General features: G+C 42.4%; 1 protein-coding gene across 5 annotated transcripts in view; it reads right to left on the bottom strand.

Moving 5' to 3' along the window:
- The window catches only part of nrxn1a (neurexin 1a), a 435939-nt gene that overhangs the window by 215884 nt on the left and 198974 nt on the right, over positions 1 to 21081 (bottom strand). For all 5 annotated transcript variants that reach the window (XM_060940196.1, XM_060940197.1, XM_060940198.1 and 2 more), the window contains exon 8: positions 15706 to 15732. In XM_060940196.1, the coding sequence (XP_060796179.1) occupies positions 15706 to 15732 (27 nt within the window). The remainder of the gene's footprint in view (positions 1 to 15705; positions 15733 to 21081) is intronic.

Genomic DNA, 21081 nt, shown 5'->3' with positions numbered 1-21081 from the left:
ATGCAAACATCCAATGAAAAACTTTTCTGCTGTGTATGCGTACAATCATTTCTGTGTTCGCCAGGAAAGAGAAAGATACGTTGAACAAATGGAAGACTACCAAAACTTCATTAGATATTCTTTTTGCATATTTACAAGAGAAAAACATACCAATGGACATCAAAAAACTGGAAAAGAGACACATCAGAGAAGGAAAACTTCCATGTTAGTGAGTGACTGTGACAATTTGAAAACAAACATGGCCACCAGGTTTGCTTCTTTAAATATGGAAGATTTTGAGAGAATTTTGGCTGCCAGGTCGCTCTGTTATGTGTAGGTGCCGATGTTGATTTTAAAAGTCACTAAGTAAATTACAGAGGGAAATGAATACTTAAATATGAGTGAAAAATACTGTAGTGAGCGTGTGTATGTGGAAGAAGAGTCTGGAGACAGAAATCTTAGTTTCTCAGTCGTTAGCCTGTGCTAGGAGCTCTCGATAGCACTGGCCTGACTGCTTTATGAGCATTCGCTAACACTACTGAGGAACGCTACACCGGCTGGAAGGTGACTGCACTGCCGTGCTGACAGCGCTGAGTCGTGGGTAGGCTAGCGTTGGCCTTTGAGAATGCTGATATGGAGTGTATAATAATAATAATAATAATAATATTGCCTGGCGTTTTTCATGGTGTATCAGATATATTCCATTCAGCTACTCGTCTTTGACTCGTTCAATATCATGCTCACTGAATGGAATATATTTGATAGAGCAGTCAACACCAGCCAATATTTTAAAAATAGATTGTCAGCACTGCAGAAAAAAAGTCTTAGCAAGGGAAAAATCTGAAATATGGTCAAATTATCTAGTATTACCTATCATCAGATGACAACAAACCAAATATGTTTATTCAACCTATCTGTAGTTATTCTTTATCATTTCAAGCTTGATATGATCTTGTTCTATTACTTAGAGATACTTTTGCTCATTTTAATCATTTATTTCTAGAAAGAAGATAAATTATTTGGCTATAGATAATAGATAATACCAGTCCCTGAATGGAAGAGACCCAGGGCCAGACCCCAGACTAAGACCATGTACACACGTAGCCGGGTATTTTTAAAACCGAACATTTTCCCCCCCTCCGTTTATAAAAATGTTTTATCCACACCACCTCGTCTTCGAAAAAAATCCCTTCCACACATAACCGAACATCTGCGTTTTCAATCACATTCATAAGCATTCCAAACCTGTAGATGGCATTATTTCCCCAAATCCTACCCCCTAATCACATCAGAATAGCCCTCTGTTGGCGTCACTTCTGCCTAAACATAAAACATGGCGCCAAGCTCGTTCGTCTGGACAGACTCGGAGACAGAATTGCTTCTAAACACAATTTTGGAGCATAAACTTCAAAAGACGCAAGAAAACGTTGATTGGGAATCTTGTCAGTAGTTGGGCTTCTAAAATTAAACATGTAAATAGCACCTGCACAATAATTAACGCTTTCAAGGCACTACTCCGATCCATTACTCTTTGTCCATGCTTAATCTGGCTTCTGCAGTAAACAAAGGTCGCATGTTTGACGTCAGGGCAGATTTGTTGTCATTTTTTTTGGCGCAGATTGTGACGTTCTAAAACGCAAAACTCCGGTTATCTCTGTCTACACGAAAAGGCATACACGGAGTTTTCAAAAATCTTCACTTTGCCCGGAGTTTTTTTAAATATTCGTTTTTGATGTGTTTTCATGTGGATGATAGGCCAAAACGTAGAAAAATATCTTCGATTTAGCAGATACCCGGCTACGTGTGGACGGGGTCTAAGTGGACTGACCAGCTGTCTGCTGACCTGAGGGACCTGAGTGTCAACCTAACATCAACCTGGGAGGTGGCCCAGAACAAGACAGACTGGAGAACCTTGTGCCGAGGCGCCATGCTCCTACAGGAGCAAGCGGACCAGTGAGCGAGCGAGTGATAGATAATAGATACTTTTTTAGACTTGACTCTATTCAAGATGCTTCCACTTGATAAGATGTAATTTTTGCAGTAAGAAAAACACTAACACTAACATAGCTGGTTTTCATTCTTGCATTACTCAGAGCATAAATTACCACTGGGCTCCAAATGGTGCAACAGGAAAGCATTTGCGCTGTTGTTGGGAGATTGAGAGTTTGAATCATGAGGATGTTATATCTGTGAGTTCATATACAATAAACTGAATAAGACAGCACTTTAAGTGTCCTGCAGTATTTCATATGGCTTCATCGGCCCTCAGTTCACACTCCTAGGTGACATGCGATAAGGGAAGACTCAGCTACATGCTGGGAAAAATATTGTTTAAAAAAATATATGGGCTAGATAATAATAGTATAGGTATACCTAGAACAACTAGCAATTTCTCTCAGGAACACAGGCTTCTTAGCAACCGTTATTGCGAGATATGTTTTCAAGTTTCACATAAATGTGGGAAAGTTATTCCCCATGGCCGAAAGGTTAGAGAAACAGCTTTGGGACCAAAAGGTCGCCGGTTCAATTTCCTGGGCCAGCAGGAATGGCTGAAGTGACCTTGAGCAAGGCACTTAACCTCTAACTGCTCCCCAAGCTGCTCACTGCTGTGGGTACGTCAGGGTCTTGTACATCGCTCTGGATAACAGTGTCTGCTTAACAGAGGTGGACAAAGTACCCAACTTCATCACTCAAGTCAAAGTACGGATCCCACTGGTCAAATGTTACTCCGATACAAGTGAAAGTTGTCCAGTCAAATTTTTACTTGAATTAAATTACTGAAGTACTTGTTTTTAAAAATACGTAAGTATTAAAAGTACATTTTCTGTCAATGCATTGTTGTATTATTGCCACAGCGTTTACAAAACCTAATGTCGTTACCAAAGACAGAAATGTGAATTCACAAAATGAACGCATGCTGTGCCATCATGGTGGTTTAATGTTAAGTCAGTGAAACTCCACCTGACATGCTAGCAAAATCTTTTCAAACTCGAAATCATATTGGGTAGCTAACGTTATGAGAAAAGAAAGATTTCTACATTCTGTTTATTTGGCAAGATTATGCTAAAACATATTTCTGAAAGGACTTCAGATAAGTTAACGTTATTCATGTTAGCGTAACTGTTTTTACATGCTAACTAACAGTGTCCAGGTTAACTAGCTATGTGTAAACGTTAGCCGTGGACAAGGCGATGGCAACTTGGTGGGAAAATCCATAGAAAGTCATTTGACTAACCAGACTGCATAGCTATTGCAACATTATCATTAGCTCTAAAAGCACAGACAACTTCGTCGCAAGCTTTCTCTTGGAATAAAATGTTGACATACCTCAATATGCTTCCGCAGGTTGGATGGTGAGTTTTTGAAGGCCATGATGTGGTTCATTTTCAGCAAACAAAGCAAACATTTAAAACAAAACGTATATTTAATCCTTTCAGAAAACTGAAACATGGGTTCTAGGTATGGCCATGAGTGCATTCATTCCTCAGAAGAACCGCCTCCTTCCATTCTGCCATCAACTGATCGTGTTAAATAATGCTGCGGAGAAATCACTGAACTTGATTTTATCCAGTCTATAGACGTGACGTGACCCTAGTGATTACTGATCGGCTGTCTCAGTGTCACCTGCGAAAAAACCAATCACGTTTTAGAAAAGAAAAGAAAAAACATCCACTTTCAAAGCCGCTTCATAGTAACAAGTAACGAGGCCCTTGATGGAAATGTAGTGGAGTGAAAAGTACGATATTTGCCTTTCAAAGTGAAGTTAAAGTCATAAGTTTCCCAAAAAAATAATACTCAAGTAAAGTGCAGATTCTCAAAAAGTGTATTTAAGTACAGTACTCAAGTAAATGTACTTCATTACTGTCCACCTCTGCTGCTTAATGCCTGTAATGTAACGTAATGTAATAAATGTGCAAGGGTGTAACGCTGGTTGATGCATCAGACAAAGTCCTCCCAACAAATCAAATGTACCAATTTTGTTGATTTTAATAATGTGTTCAATTTATATAATGTCTTTCTAATACCCAAGGTCACTTTCCAGACTTTATACAACCCCGATTCCAAAAAAGTTGGGACAAAGTACAAATTGTAAATAAAAACGGAATGCAATGATGTGGAAGTTTCAAAATTCCATATTTTATTCAGAATAGAACATCGATGACATATCAAATGTTTAAACTGAGAAAATATATCATTTAAAAAGAAAAATTAGGTGATTTTAAATTTCATGACAACAACACATCTCAAAAAAGTTGGGACAAGGCCATGTTTACCACTGTGAGACATCCCCTTTTCTCTTTACAACAGTCTGTAAACGTCTGGGGACTGAGGAGACAAGTTGCTCAAGTTTAGGGATAGGAATGTTAACCCATTCTTGTCTAATGTAGGATTCTAGTTGCTCAACTGTCTTAGGTCTTTTTTGTCGTATCTTCCGTTTTATGATGCGCCAAATGTTTTCTATGGGTGAAAGATCTGGACTGCAGGCTGGCCAGTTCAGTACCCGGACCCTTCTTCTACGCAGCCATGATGCTGTAATTGATGCAGTATGTGGTTTGGCATTGTCATGTTGGAAAATGCAAGGTCTTCCCTGAAAGAGACATCATCTGGATGGGAGCATATGTTGGTCTAGAACCTGGATATACCTTTCAGCATTGATAGTGTCTTTCCAGATGTGTAAGCTGCCCGTGCCACACGCACTAATGCAACCCCATACCATCAGAGATGCAGGCTTCTGAACTGAGCGCTGATAACAACTTGGGTCGTCCTTCTCCTCTTTAGTCCGAATGACACGGCATCCCTGATTTCCATAAAGAACTTCAAATTTTGATTCGTCTGACCACAGAACAGTTTTCCACTTTGCCACAGTCCATTTTAAATGAGCCTTGGCCCAGAGAAGACGTCTGCGCTTCTGGATCATGTTTAGATACGGCTTCTTCTTTGAACTATAGAGTTTTAGCTGGCAACGGCGGATGGCACGGTGAACTGTGTTTACAGATAATGTTCTCTGGAAATATTCCTGAGCCCATTTTGTGATTTCCAATGCAGAAGCATGCCTGTATGTGATGCAGTGCCGTCTAAGGGCCCGAAGATCACGGGCACCCAGTATGGTTTTCCGGCCTTGACCCTTACGCACAGAGATTCTTCCAGATTCTCTGAATCTTTTGATGATATTATGCACTGTAGATGATGATATGTTCAAACTCTTTGCAATTTTACACTGTCGAACTCCTTTCTGATATTGCTCCACTATTTGTCGGCGCAGAATTAGGGGGATTGGTGATCCTCTTCCCATCTTTACTTCTGAGAGCCGCTGCCACTCCAAGATGCTCTTTTTATACCCAGTCATGTTAATGACCTATTGCCAATTGACCTAATGAGTTGCAATTTGGTCCTCCAGCTGTTCCTTTTTTGTACCTTTAACTTTTCCAGCCTCTTATTGCCCCTGTCCCAACTTTTTTGAGATGTGTTGCTGCCATGAAATTTCAAATGAGCCAATATTTGGCATGAAATTTCAAAATGTCTCACTTTCGACATTTGATATGTTGTCTATGTTCTATTATGAATGCAATATCAGTTTTTGAGATTTGTAAATTATTGCGTTCCATTTTTATTTACAATTTGTACTTTGTCCCAACTTTTTTGGAATCGAGGTTGTAAAACAAACTAACACAAAATTAGTACGACAAGCAAACTGCTGCCAGAGGGAAGACCTGATGGTGTGAGATGGAGAAGCTCAGAATGATCCGTGGGAGTCAGACCATGGAGGACTTTGAGAATAATAACAAAAACTTATCTTGAAATATCTATGATCTACTTAGCAGTTAAATCCACTTTAATTACAACCTGCTGGTGCAACAGTCCCCTGAACAAATACTGTAAATACCCCACAGGAGATGCAGCATTTGGATGCCTTATGCCTCAGTTTAAGGGACAAACTGTTATTTCACTGGATGGCAACAGATTAAAGTGTCAGTCACTATGACAGGAGGTTTTGGGTTCAGTGCCCAGGCAAGTGCTGCATGAACAAAGTTAGTGCTTCTGCCCAGAATTGAGCATCGCTGAGACAAATTGGGTTAATGCCACAGTGATGGAGCGGCATCCTGGTGAGGGGACATAATTATATGACCATCTGTTCTAGCGCTCAGAGAGCAGGAGCTTCTGAAATACTTCCTGCAAAATAGCCTTTTAATACTTTCCTCCAAGGATATGCTCTGAGAAGTGAACACAATCACACACTACACATCGAGCTGTAAATAGTGGCACAAATAAAGCACGTGAACACACACACACACACGCGCACATTTCCCATTCCCCTGCGTGTCACTTGTGAGCCCTGTGAGTGCCAGCACTCTCTCCTCTGTCTACCACACTATTTGCATTACAAATGAAACATGAGCTACACTGCTGCATATTTATGAGTGCGACCACTCCAGTAAGTGGCAACGCTGTTGCATATTTATAGAGGAGGTTTTTCCAGTGAAATGAGGTTCTTCTGAATTCACATGAATCCCTCATTTGAGGAGAAGGATGCTCCAAACACATCTAAATGTCGTCCACTTGTCATCCGTGAATGAGTCTCCAGGAGTACTGAGCATGAGGTGCTATTAAATCAGCAGTCTTCAGTTCATTCAATAAGAGCTTCTATTTGAGTGTGTACGTGTGTGTGTGTTTTAATGCGGCAGTGCTTCTTTTACTTTAGGAAGGCGCCGTCATTTTGAGAGGAAAGCATGAAAATGTAGCAAAATGTGCCTTTAATTTAGAAATGTAATGACACGCAAAAGGTTTCGCAATGGTAACTCACTGCAGGTGGCACGGTGGTGTAGCGGTTAGCACTGTCACCTCACAGCAAGAAGATTCTGGGTTCGAGCCCAGCAGCTGACGAGGGCCTTTCTGTGTGGAGTTTGCATGTTCTCACTGTGTCCTGTGTGGGTTTCCTCTGGGTGCTCCGGTTTCCCCTACAGTCCAAAGACATGCAGGTTAAGCTAATTGCTGACCCTAAATTGACCGTAGGTGCGAATGGTTGTGAAGCTGCGACAGGACTAGTAAGCCGACGGTAGGTTAAGTGTGTGTGGGATAAAGGCTGGCAACTGACAGGCCAATTGACCAATAGGGCATCCATCCATCCATTATCTGTAGCTGTTTATCCTGTCCTATAGGGTCGCAGGGAAGCTGGAGCCTATCCCAGCTGACTATGGGCGAAAGGCGGGGTACACCCTGGACAAGTCGCCAAGTCATCACAGGGCTGACACATAGACACAGACAACCATTCACACTCACATTCACACCTACGGTCAATTTAGAGTCACCAGTTAACCTAACCTGCATGTCTTTGGACTGTGGGGGAAACCGGAGCACTCGGAGGAAACCCACGCAGACACGGGGAGAACATGCAAACTCCGCACAGAAAGGCCCTCGCCGGCCCCGGGGCTCGAACCCAGGACCTTCTTGCTGTGAGGCGACAGCGCTAACCACTACACCACCGTGCCGCCTGGGATAGTATGGAAAATGAAAATTAAAAAAAAAGAAAGAAAGAAAGAAGTGATTTCTAAATTTCCTTTGACTTGTAGTGACAGAATGAACAGAATGAACCCAAGATATTTAATGTTTTGTTTGGTCAACTTCATTTAATTTGTTAATATACATCCATTCCTGCATTTCGCACCTGGAACACGTTCCAAAGAAAGTTAGAATGGGGCAGTAATGAGGTAAAACAATTAAATAATGATATGATTTAAACCAAGTAGCACATTGGTTAACACTGTCGTCTCACAGCAAGAATGTTCTGGGTTCGAGCCCCGTGGCTGGCGAGGGCCTTTCTGTGCGGAGTTTGCATGTTCTCCCCGTGTCCGCGTGGGTTTCCTCCGGGTGCTCCGGTTTCCCCCACAGTCCAAAGACATGCAGGTTAGGTTAACTGGTGACTCTAAATTGACCGTAGGTGTGAATGTGAGTGTGAATGGTTGTCTGTGTCTATGTGTCAGCCCTGTGATGACCTGGCGACTTGTCCAGGGTGTACCCCGCCTTTCGCCCGTAGTTAGCTGGGATAGGCTCCAGCTTGCCCACGACCCTGTAGGACAGGATAAGCAGCTACAGGTAATGGATGGATGGATGGATAAATTGACCGTAGGTGTGAATGTGAGTGTGAATGGCTGTCTGTGTCTATGTGTCAGCCCTGCAATGACCTGGCGACTTGTCAAGAGTGTACCCCGCCTCTCGCCCGTAGTTAGCTGGGATAGGCCCTGCACAGGATAAACGGTTACGGATAATGGATGGATGCATTGTACCAGGTGATGTCAACAAGTGATTGTAAACATGATTTGTTACAAAATCAGCATTCAGGAAAGGCTTAATCTTTGAGGAGCAAAGATGGGCTGAGTATCTCCAGTTTGTCAACAAATGCATGAGAAAATTACTGTCATCTTTAAAAACAATGTTCCTCAAAGAAAGATACGAAAGGATTTGGATATTTCATTCTCTTCAGTGCATAATATCATTAAACGATTCAAGGAACCTGGAGGAATTTCAGTGCATAAAGGTCAAGGGCGCAAGCCTAAGCTGAACACTTGTGATCTCCGATTCCTCAGATGGCACTGCATCAAGAACAGTCATTAATCTATAGATGATATAACCACAAGCTCCAAGCTCGGGATTACTTTGGCAAACCTTTGTTCAAGCACTACAATCACGGCCGGCCCAAGGCATAAGCGAATTAAGCGCCCGCTTAGGGCCCCACACACCACCAGGGGGCCCCCAAGAGCAGTTGGAATGCCCACCCGCGAAAATATTTGTAATTAAATAAACGTAATATCATCTCATCTCATTATCTCTAGCCGCTTTATCCTTCTACAGGGTCGCAGGCAAGCTGGAGCCTATCCCAGCTGACTACGGGCGAAAGGCGGGGTACACCCTGGACAAGTCGCCAGGTCATCACAGGGCTGACACAAATAAGGTAGTTTTGGTGGTGTGGGGGGCCCCCAAATCAAATTCTGCTTAGGGCCCCTTAAAGGCTTGGGCCGGCCCTGACTACAATACAGAGTTATATCCACAAATGCCAGTTAAAACTTTCTTATGCAAAATGGAAGCCTTATATTAAGTGTGTTCAGAAGCGCTGTTGACTTCTCTGGTCTCGAAGGCACCTGGGACGGACCATCACGCATTGGAAACGTGTAATGTGGTCAGACAAATCAGTATTCCAGATCGTTCTTTGTAAGAAATGGATGCCATGTGCTCTGGGCCAAAGACGAAAAGGACCATCCAGACTGTTACCAGGAACAAGTCCAAAATTCAGGCTCTATCATGGTATGGGGTTGTGTCAGTGCTCTTGGCAAAGGTAACTTGTACTTCTGTGATGGCAGCATTAATGTAGAAAAGTACATTGAGATTTTTGGGCAACATATGCTGCCTTCAAGACGACATCTTTTCCAGGGACATTTCAACAAGACAATGCAAAGCCATATTCTGCACACATTGCAAAGGCATACCGTAGCTGTGGAAGAAGAGGGTGCCTGTCCCCTCTGTCCCCAATAGAGAATGGGTGGTGAATTTTGAAATGAAAACTATGACGATAATGACCCCGTACTGTTCCACACCTTAAGACCTGTTTGCAGGAAGAATGGGACAAAATAACACAACGCTTCATCACTTAGTGTCTTCAGTCCCTAAGCATCTTTTAAGCGTTGTGATAAGGAATGTCAATATTATAAAGTAATAAATACTTTACCGTTCCAACTTTTTTGCAATAAAAATTGAAATAAGTCATTCTCATCTCATTATCTCTAGCCGCTTTATCCTGTTCTACAGGGTCGCAGGCAAGCTGGAGCCTATCCCAGCTGACTACGGGCGAGAGGCGGGGTACACCCTGGACAAGTTGCCAGGTCATCACAGGGCTGACACATAGACACAGACAACCATTCACACTCACATTCACACCTACGGTCAATTTTAGAGTCACCAGTTAACCTAACCTGCATGTCTTTGGACTGTGGGGGAAACCGGAGCACCCGGAGGAAACCCACGCGGACACAGGGAGAACATGCAAACTCCACACAGAAAGGCCTTTGCCAGCCACGGGGCTCGAACCCGGACCTTCTTGCTGTGAGGCGACAGCGCTGACCACTACACCACCGTGCCGACATTGAAATACGGTAAGTCTCATCTCATCTCGTCTCATTATCTCTAGCCGCTTTATCCTGTTCTACAGGGTTGCAGGCAAGCTGGAGCCTATCCCAGTTGACTATGGGCGAAAGGCGGGGTACACCCTGGACAAGTCGCCAGGTCATCACAGGGCTGACACATAGACACAGACAACCATTCACACTCACATTCACACCTACGGTCAATTTAGAGTCACCAGTTAACTTAACCTGCATGTCTTTGGACTGTAGGGGAAACCGGAGCATCCGGAGGAAACCCACGTGGACACGGGGAGAACATGCAAACTCCACACAGAAAGGCCCTTGCCGGCCCCGGGGCTCGAACCCGGACCTTCTTGCTGTGAGGCGACAGCGCTAACCACTACACCATTGTGCCGTCATTGAAATACGGTAAGTGTCTGTTTAAAAAAATAATAAAATTAATGAGGTAAAACATCAAATAATGTGGTGTTATATTGTTTTGAGTGCAATACAGGTCAAGTATTGTTTTTAAATAATTGTTTTCAGTTTTAATTTCAATTTCACCATACCGTCTCAACTTTTTCTGATTTGGGGTTGTAGCTTTGATAAGACCTGCGTGTGTGTGTGTGTGTGTGTTTACTGATGTGCGAGTTTGTTTGTGTGAGCAAACATATTGTGAGCATGTCATTGCCTTCATCTGTTTGCACAGAAGTGTAGCTGAGTCTAGTGAAGGCATCTGGGTCTCTCTCACTCTGTGTGTGTGTGTGTGTGTGTGTGTGTGTGTGTGTGTGTGTGTGTGTGTGTGTGCGCTCCCCTGCCTGCACAGGGAGGGAAGAGTAGGACACAGTTGGCCCCCTGAGAAAGCTCAGCTGTGTCCTAGTCTTGGGCGTTCTCATCAGGTTAATGCGGATCACTGAATTATTGTTACATTAACTGATGTAGAGTTAATGTGGGGTCAGAGGCACTTTGCTGAAGTGAAGCAGCACCCCACCACACGCCTCGCTGTGCTACACTGCGTCGTAAATAACGCTCATTTAAAGTCACATCAATCTTTCTTTTCAGGGTAACGATGCTGCATTTAAATGTCCTTGATGTATAAAAAAAGCATTTTGGCCATTCAGTGAGCGCTCTTATGAGTCTGACAACATGCCTCAAGGCCCGGTCCCACAATACCGCTAACTATAACTATAAAGATAACTATAAATAAATCGGTTCCCTGTAGTTTATGTGCTTGGTGGTCACACCAGACCGATAACGATACCTATAGCCCAGGCTTGGGTTTATCCGTATCAGTGAGATGTTTCTGGAGCGATTATTCCAGGCATGGAAAAATCTGATCCGATAAAACATCTGACCAATCAGGTAATTGTTTACATGTGACGTTCTCCGAGCGCGTGCTATTTTTCCCCGGGTGTCTTTGTACATCCTTGTTGCATCATGAAGTCACGAAATACGGATTCACGGAAAATAAAAATATAATACAAAGCACGGATCTTTTATTCACGGATATGTGATTTTCAATGAAATATCAATAGTAAATTAATAAAGTAAACATATAAATGCAGGTAAGATATTTTAATTATGAACTTCGTCAGTCCAAACATTTAATTGTTTTAGACTTCTTAATTTTTTAATCCGTGATGCATCATCCGTATGAAATCGGTAACCGATCTGTAATATACTGAACCGTCCGTGACCAATTCGTAAATTATTAGCCTCAATGCAGCCGTATTAAAATCCGTAACCATTATGTCTCATCTCATCTCATTATCTCTAGCCGCTTTATCCTTCTACAGGGTCGCAGGCAAGCTGGAGCCTATCCCAGCTGACTACGGGCGAAAGGCGGGGTACACCCTGGACAAGTCGCCAGGTCATCACAGGGCTGACACATAGACACAGACAACCATTCACACTCACATTCACACCTACGGTCAATTTAGAGTCACCAGTTAACCTAACCTGCATGTCTTTGGACTGTGGGGGAAACCGGAGCACCCGGAGGAAACCCACGCGGACACGGGGAGAACATGCAAACTCCGCACAGAAAGGCCCTCGCCGGCCCCGGGGCTCGAACCCGGACCTTCTTGCTGTGAGGCGACAGCACTAACCACTACACCACCGTGCCGCCCGTAACCATTATGTATCCTTTTTTATTAGATTTCTGTAGTCTGGGACCTATCTGTGTTTTATCAACCACTGGAGTGTGTGCATGGGTTGTTTTGAAGTCCGAGCTGTACAGTATGACCCGGAATAATGTGCTACTACTTGGAAAAAACTTCCATGACTCTTCCTAAGTTGCATGCATTTATTTCCCTGAGTGTCAGGACCAAGCGATATTATAGTGGGGATTGTAGTTGTGGTGTTTCTGCTCCAGACTGGAACTAAATTCAGGCAGAGGTACGGTATAGACCCCTTCGCAGTAAACGTCATTCATACGTAAGAGGAAATTGCGCGCGCAGCCTGGACCCAAAAAAGACTCAGCGACGGTAGAGACGAGAAGAAATATTTGGAAGAAATGCCTAGTTGTTGTGTTGTCGGGTGTCAGAATCGTAGCAGTGATGGGGTTAAAATGTTCAGAATTCCAGCAGGATCTCACCCATTCCAAAAAAATCGCAGACGTCTATGGCTACAAGCCATCAGACGTGTAGACTGGGATGAAAGCACTATCAAAAATGCGCGGGTTTGCAGCGCCCACTTCATCACAGGTAAGATCAGGCTATTTATTAAACCTTTCTTTTTTATTCTTTCTAGTCTTTGTTTACTGATGTAGCAAAATACTTTGGTAGCGTTTGTCTGATTAGCTGGGTCATAGTTACACAACGTAATGAATATTGTTAGCATGTTAACTTAGCTTTGCATGCAGTTTTGTTTGTAGGAGAGCTCTCGCTTGACTCAAGCAGTCCAGATTTTGTGCCGTCATTATTTGTGTATGCCGAAAATCACAATTTTAAAGCAGGGATGGAAAGGTAAAATTGTGTGCCCTCACTCTAAATGCCAACTTGCGTTGACTGCTCTAACCTAGCTCCCGCCCCGTTCAGTTTCATTTCTGCTCTCTGCCTCTCGCTTTTTACGCAGCTCTGATTTCTCTTAGCTGCACTCTTTACACCATCATTCCTTTCATGCCATTCCCTCCTGCAAATTGCTGTTTAGTGTTGGGATTTGCTGTTGTAGCTAAAGCCACATTGCCATCACATCACTGGCATAATTTGATTAAAACATGAATATGAATGTCCCATTGTTAATCAAGTTGTAGTCTCGCTGTAACCAGAATGTTGATGGCAGGCTACTTTTGTAAATAGTTTTTTTTTTTTTTTAGTTTGACATTTTTTGTAAATAGTATGACTGCCTTCAGGTATCAGAGGAAAATGAGGAGGGAACTTACTAACATCGTCCGTCCTCTCTTTAATTAAATACGGATCCGGTAGGCGATGTCCACTTGTTAGAGTTAACTTAGGGCCCGTTTACACGAGGACGCTGTCGGGTAAAAACGACTAAATATTTTATCAGAAGTGCCTTTCGTCTACACGGGGACGGCGTTTCCGAGGCTGAAAAACGGAAAAAATTGAAAACGCCTTCCAGAGTGGATAAGTTAAAAACAGACCCCGTTGCATATCCGTCTAAACTACCCAATACGCGAAACTCTGCTCGGATCTGCTCACGTCGGGTACGCGTTTACGTCATACATATGTCATATACTGTCCATGCCAGCCCGGGAAGTAAGAAAGTAAGTAAAAAAGTAAGAGCATGTCTGATTACATCGATCCAACGGACCTTCAAGCTGCTCTGGCAGCTTTAATAAACGTCCAGGAGTCCTTCGAACATCTATACCGAATCTGCACATATACCATTAATGAACAGAGGCGGGTATAGTATGCTCTTACTTTTTTACTTACTTTCTTACTTACCATAGCCAGAGTAGTCAAAGTTTTCGCGGCGCAGATGTGCAGATCAGACAAGACGGAAGACGTTGCGCATGCGTGCAGACATAGCGGAGGTCTTTCACAGCACCACCTAGCCGCCCGGCATGCACATCCGATTGAATTCCACACATTTATGCGTCACCGTATAGACGCAGATTTCCTCCTTGAAAACGGTCGTGTAGACGCGGAAAAAAGTGAGAACGAAAACGGACTTTTGCATTTTTGTTTCAGACCGTCCCCGTGTAAAGTGGGCCTTATTTATGTAGCATTCTTGATCTTGTAACGACAATTGTTTTGCATAATCTGACAGCTCATAATGCCGGTCTATGGGCAGCGCCATTGTTTCTGAGTCCAGGCTGCGCGCGCATCCTGGCAACGGTCGGTTTGTTTACAAACATGCGAAGGGGTCTATAGTCAGGGTTGTAGTTATAGGTATAGTTATAGTTATCGGTGTTGTGGGACCGGGCCTTATAAACATTGCAACAAGTCATTTAAAAATCTGAATAGGAAAACACACACACACACACAAAAATTAAACTGAATATAAAATCAGAAAAGATTATTTTCTCTCTTTAGTTATCCACCTCCACCTTAAGTGATTAAAAAGTCATGACCATGAACCATGAGAAGCTTTTGATTGTTTGGGGAAAGCAGGCTCAGCTACGGGGAAAAAATAATAACTGTGAATGCTGTGGTTACTATGCAACACAAAAAAGAGATATATTCGAAGGCCACGTTTGGCTCCTGCATCGTGATTTTTAGAAAAAAAAAGGTGGAGGATGATTATTACCTTCATTTCCAACGTGAATAAATGATGCGTCACTCAAACACAGAAACAAACACGCGTGCACACAGAAACTAACGCTCTTTCGTATGACACTCGTGACACACCCATGCTAATTAGGCCTTTAGAGACCTGAACATCAAACTAAGCCGAGAAAAAACCATCAATAAAATAAATTCAAATTGGACATTTGAAAAAAAAAAAAAAAAGCAAGGAAACCACGAATGCCTATCTATCACCTTGCATCCGCCTTTTTTTCTTCTGTTTTTGCTTTGCAATCTCTCCGTTGGCCGTGTCTGCCTCTGCTGTGAGGTTAATGAGAAAACAAAAACACCTCAGCAGAGCTCTGCTTTGAAATGAGAGGGGGGGGGGGGGGGAAAGCTCATCCCTTTAAGTGCAGTGGGAGTGAGGGATAAGAAGAGATAGAAAAAAGAAGAGAGAGGGGAAAAGGAGAGAATGACTGAACGCTGGAGGCAGTGTGAAGGAGGATTTGAGAAGAGGTTCTCAGTGGAAATGATGTGCGTGAAGGTGTGGGAACTGGTGAAAGCTGAGTGCGATCTGTGAAGGAGACACTTAATCACGGTTTTTCATAGCCATAGCTAGCTTCATTTTTCCCCACTGCTTTAAAATGGCTGCCAGAGAGCTGCAGGCTACACACACACACACACACACACACACACACACACACACAGAATGCTATCTGAGAGCAATATAGCTCTGGCTTTACATCACTGAACCCTGGTGGACATGACAACTACCATAATACATACACACACACACACACACACACGCACACACTTTCATAAATCAATTCATTCATTCTTTCATATTTCACACATTTCATCATATTTCATTCAGCATTACAGAAGCAGAGCTAGAGGAAAGAGGGTTAAGGAAGAGAATCACTTACTGGTAGTACAGTTAATCCTGATACAGTCTAGATGGGGGAGAACAAACAAGATGTAAATTCAGCCTTCAAGGTTATGACTGCAGACATCCATTACAACACACTGTCCACACACTGGGGACAGACACACAATCGGAGTGGACCGGAGAGCATCTGTCATGCTGAACAGACACACGTTTTCTCTCTCGAGCGCTCTCGCCTCTCTGCCTCCCACGCCAGATAATGAACTCCAGGTGGAGGGAACACACTCTCCCATGCTATCTCGGACACTCATAAATATTCATCTCCTTGCTGATCTGTAATATATTTAGAATTAGGGAAATTTGGCAAGTATAGAAATGCGATTATGTCCAGATCCGTCGGAGTCCAGGACTCCTGAATATTCAAAGACAGCTGATTAATTTCTTCGCTCAGAAGATGGTTGAGGCACAGGAGGGGAAGAGAGAATCTGGTCAGCATAACAGCATGCCCTCACCACTGGTGCTTCTGCTGCTCCAGTATGCACATATGCTAAAAACACATTTCCCTTGAATGAGCGGAAAGAGACAAATTTAATGTGGAAAGTGGCTGATAAATAGGACAGAGCGGGAAGACTTGTGCTTGTCCAGGCACACTGCAGCAGAGCGCTGGAGCATGTCCACCATCAAGCTAAGCCTCTTGGGAGTGGAGCTGAATTTGGAATGCTTTTCTGGGCAAAAAAAAAAAAAACACCACTTGCAAACACTTGCAGAATAGTCTGCTTCTCATTGGACATATAAAGAGTGTGTCATTATTTGTGTCAGGGCTTATGAGCAAATATTTAGACTCGTATCATCTCACATGGTGCTGTAAAATAGAACAAATGTGCGTGTGGATGTGTGTGTGCATGGACGTGTGTGTGGTCACTTATACACATGAAGAATGCTTACGTTTATCGATGGATATTTCTCTAAAATATTAGATCAACCAATAAATTATTTTAATTGATACATAGTCAGGGTTCTAACGAGAACAAAATAACAGCGTCGTGGCACCAGTCATAACGGCCATGGGTTCAGGGGCAGCCTTATGGCCCTTTTCCACTACCCTTTTTCAGCTCACTTCAGCCCGACATGGCTCGCGTTTCGACTACCTCAGAGCAGCACGACTCAGCTCGCTTCAGCCCTACTCAGCACCCAAAACTCGCACGGTTTTGGAGTGGGGCTGAAGCGAGCCAAACCGAGCCGAGTGGGGCTAGGGGCGTGAGGAGACACTCCCCTGTGCACTGATTGGTGAGGAGGAGTGTCCTCACATGCCCACACACGCCCCGCGAGCACGCTGGGGTCTGTAAACACCGTAAACCCAGAAGAAGAAGAATTACGAATTACGAGAATTTCTGAAGCCTTATGCGCCTCGCCTCATCTATACGCTCTTGCCAGTATCTGTTGGCGTTGTCGGTGACAACAAGCCACAGCACCAAGACCAGCAACACTAACGACTCCATGTCCTCCATGTTTATTGTTTACTATCCGGGTCGTGAGACTACCGCTTAAAAGGTCACTGATGTCACTGTTTGCGCTGCCTAACGACATCACGTGATGTCCACCCACTTTCGCTAACTCCACCCAATGTGTCCACCCACTTCCAGCCAGCACGGTTCAGCGCGGTTGTAGTCGAAATGCAACTCCAATAGCCCCACTCAGCTCGGCTCAGCCCAACTCAGCACGGCACGGCTCAGCCCAACTCAGCCGCGTTGGTAGTGGAAAAGCGGCATTAGACCCCTGAAAACTCGTGGGTTCTACGTGCTCAGAGATGCATTCTAGTGCATATCCTGGCACTTGCAGGCCTCATGGAAAGTCACTCTTTTTTGGTAATATTAATGAGATTTTTTTTTTTGACAAAATTTGCTGTGATTGTTTTGGACTGAAGACTTATTATAATTAATATTCAACTTTATTTTTTTCACGGTCCGGTTTCCATCAAATCGTGTGCTCTGATTGGCTCGTGAGTGGTCTGGAATCCTACAATACGGACCCTGGTTACAGACTTTTGGCGACTTGCTCGTTTACAACAAACATAGTAGCAATTTTTTGTCAACATTTATTTTCGCATTTCTCAGTATAATAGCATTAATTTTACAGCATGGATAGCGATAACGACAGTGTTGACAGCGAAAGCGAGTTTTACTACCCTGATGAAGACGAAATAAAAGAAAACATTTCAGGAGAAAGCCGAAAACGAGCTTGTAGCAGGTTTGTTCTAAATATGGTTTCCCTTTTGGGTGCATATACAGTATATATACATACACAGTCTATATATATATATATATATATATATATATATATATATATATACATACATACAGTCTATATATCTATATATATATATATATATATATATATATATATATACAGTCTATATATATATATATATATATATATACAGTCTATATATATATATATATATATATATATATATATATATGTCACATAGATAGATAGATAGATAGATAGATAGATAGATAGATAGATAGATAGATAGATAGATATGTGACATATTTATGGAATAAAAATAAAAGAGCCAGCTGATGTTCACCAAGTGTCAGCTTTATTTTCAGCTTCAGCCATTCAATTACAGCACATGACTATCCAGATCTAACTCAGGGACCGGCACATATTACATGCATGGCATGTAGGCGCCTCTTAAAGCTAAACGGCCTTTCGGTTTCCTAAAATCAGTGAAATTTAGTTCCTTCTGAAATTTGGTCATTGTGATATATGTTTACTTCTGTAATATCTCACAAAATATCAGGCCATTCTGTAGCTGGGAAGTTATTTAATTTGAGGGGATTCCCAAGCAAATAATGTGCATGAAATTGCTTGCTTCGCGCAGTCAAGCAGACAGAGGAAGTCCGTGTGCGCATCTACAGGTTTACCTTTGACGGTGCACTGACAGTTACATCATTCTGTCGCTAAACGAGCAGCTGATCACAGCGAGGTGCTCGCTGACCGACGATATTTATTAGTTTGGTCCTATGTTTCCTTTCCTTCGCAACATAACATATTTTCTTCTTGCTTTCCTTTACTGTAGTCAGTCTTCCACATTTCATTCTCACACTCATGTCCTCCATTTTTCTCTGTTTCAAATTTGTATCCTACAATGCCTTGTGCAAACAGGGAAAGCCCACCACGTAACACATGATGTAGTATCTTATATTGCGTCATGGTGAAGCAGGAAAAAATAACGGAGAATTTAGGGTCACGTGGCCTTAATTCATTAATTGTTCAATTTAAAAAAATAATAAAATTGGAAGTCTGTGATTCGAATTCAGTAGCCTTTAGTCCACTAAACAAAAATAATTGGGTGTCGGGAAAATCATTTTTATGACCTACACTTGAAAAATTTGAAAGGCAGTCTATCTTTAACATGGATGGCACTTTACCGTGAACACAGCATAAGGAAGGAGGTAAACCTTTGCATGATCAGTGACAATCTCCACATGGACCTACTTGAGCAGCTATGCACTGGGCGCTTATGTGGACGAGGAATGGAGTATGTCTGAATGTAAAACATTTGCATGGCAGTGTGCCATCGCCCCCGTGTGGGGATAACAAGATAAATTTTTTTTAAAAAAGACCACATTTTCAAGATTGACAAGTCTTTTTATTAGTGTAGCATCAACTTTTACAGGAGTGTCAGCAATATTGTGGGCGTAGAGGTAAGGAAACATTGCGTATCAGCTCAATGCGCTGAAAAAGTCCAGTAAGAACCCTGATATTGATTGCATTAGCCTTGTTTTAAAGAAGGTTGGACATATTTTAGAGCCTTCTGCTGTCTGCGGACTGAACTGTAAGAAAATTATTGCCTTCCCTTGTATTCGATGACATCATGCGTAGCCTTGTTAAACTACCTGAACCTTTTGGGTTGATTTTTAGGGAGCACCCTAATTTCTTGTCGAGTGCCTCTACTGTATGGAGGCGGAGCCTATTTCTGTGTCGGAAAAATGTAAATCCTAAAATGAAGAACCTCACAAAATCCTATGGCAAATTACAATTTTACTAAGCTATCTATTAAATGGGAACTGAAGTCATTTTTAAACTTGCTTTATTTCTTAATTAATGTGTTATTCAATTACGTTTTCGGTTTTAGTAACCTTATATCGTGACTTGTATTGGCAACTAACTGCAATTAAATATTATACTTATCGGCCTGTTCGGTTTTTAGCCGTGTTGAATTTAGTTCGTTTGGTCCACGGCAGGCGTCACTTATCCGCGGGATCTTCACGAGACTTGTGCGAGACTTCGAAACATGAAGTGTCAGCCAGGTGTCAGAGCCGCCATTTTGAAAGCTGTTTTCCAAACAAAATATTGCACAAAAACGAGTTTAAATGACGATTACTGCCTACTTTTTTCAAACTTTCCTGATTGCCATCAAAACAAACAAAACTTCCGGCTTGATTACATCAGCATTCGAAAGAGTGCGCGCGCGTCTTTTGACAACTCCTGTGTCAGAAATCGCTCCGTACTCACTATATAGGGCACTATATAGTGAGGATGCCATTTTGTAGTGCTGTCCAAAACCTTAGTGAGGATTATTTACACCCTATATAGCGCACTCAAAGTATCCCACAATGCATCACGAAAAGTAGTGTACAACCAATGGTCACTAACCAAAGCAATATACCCCATTATGCATTGCGGTCGTGCTGAAAGAAATCAAATTAAAAGTCTCAAATTTGATTTAATAAAAGGCAGCAGCAAAGAAGAAAGTATTCAGCCTTGATTAAAAAAAAACTGAAAGATGCAGGTACTTTGTATCGATTAATGTTGGAAATGCGCTCAGTATAATATGTATTTATCACAGAAATACATGCATGTATATATTATTTTGAAAACCCACCAGCCGACTGATCTGGCACATTTTAATTGTGCGACAGTAATGACGTAAATACCAGCGCGACGGAGTAGTGTCCGAAAGTCTTCCTTCATTTTACCAATGAGCTCATTATATAGTCCTCTATATAGTAATTCCCTATATAGGGAGTAGGGAGTAGTGAACGAGTGAGCGATTTCGGACACAGGGTTGGTGACTTTGATTTCCGCTGTATGTTTTACTTGCGTCCTACGATGTCTTGCACAGGTCTCAATGAATCTCATTTACGGCCATTGCTTTGACATATGGACTGATATATTACAGAGCATATTTCAAACACTCATAACTTGCTATAGCAGTGACAAAATAGCGATCAAATATGCATTTCTATATTTAATAAAATGAGAAATAGAATTTTGATAATAAAAAATTTACCTTCAGTTCCCCTTTAAATGATATGATCTATATAGCTCTAGAAAGGCTTACATGAGGAACATTACAGCCTGCACTCATAAATCAATCCCACATGCGGCTATTCTCATTTTTTAC

Source organism: Neoarius graeffei, chromosome 14 (assembly GCF_027579695.1).
Source record: "Neoarius graeffei isolate fNeoGra1 chromosome 14, fNeoGra1.pri, whole genome shotgun sequence".
NCBI lineage: Eukaryota > Metazoa > Chordata > Actinopteri > Siluriformes > Ariidae > Neoarius > Neoarius graeffei.
Note: the sequence above shows the minus strand (reverse complement) of the source record. Positions and strands in the feature narration are given on the sequence as shown.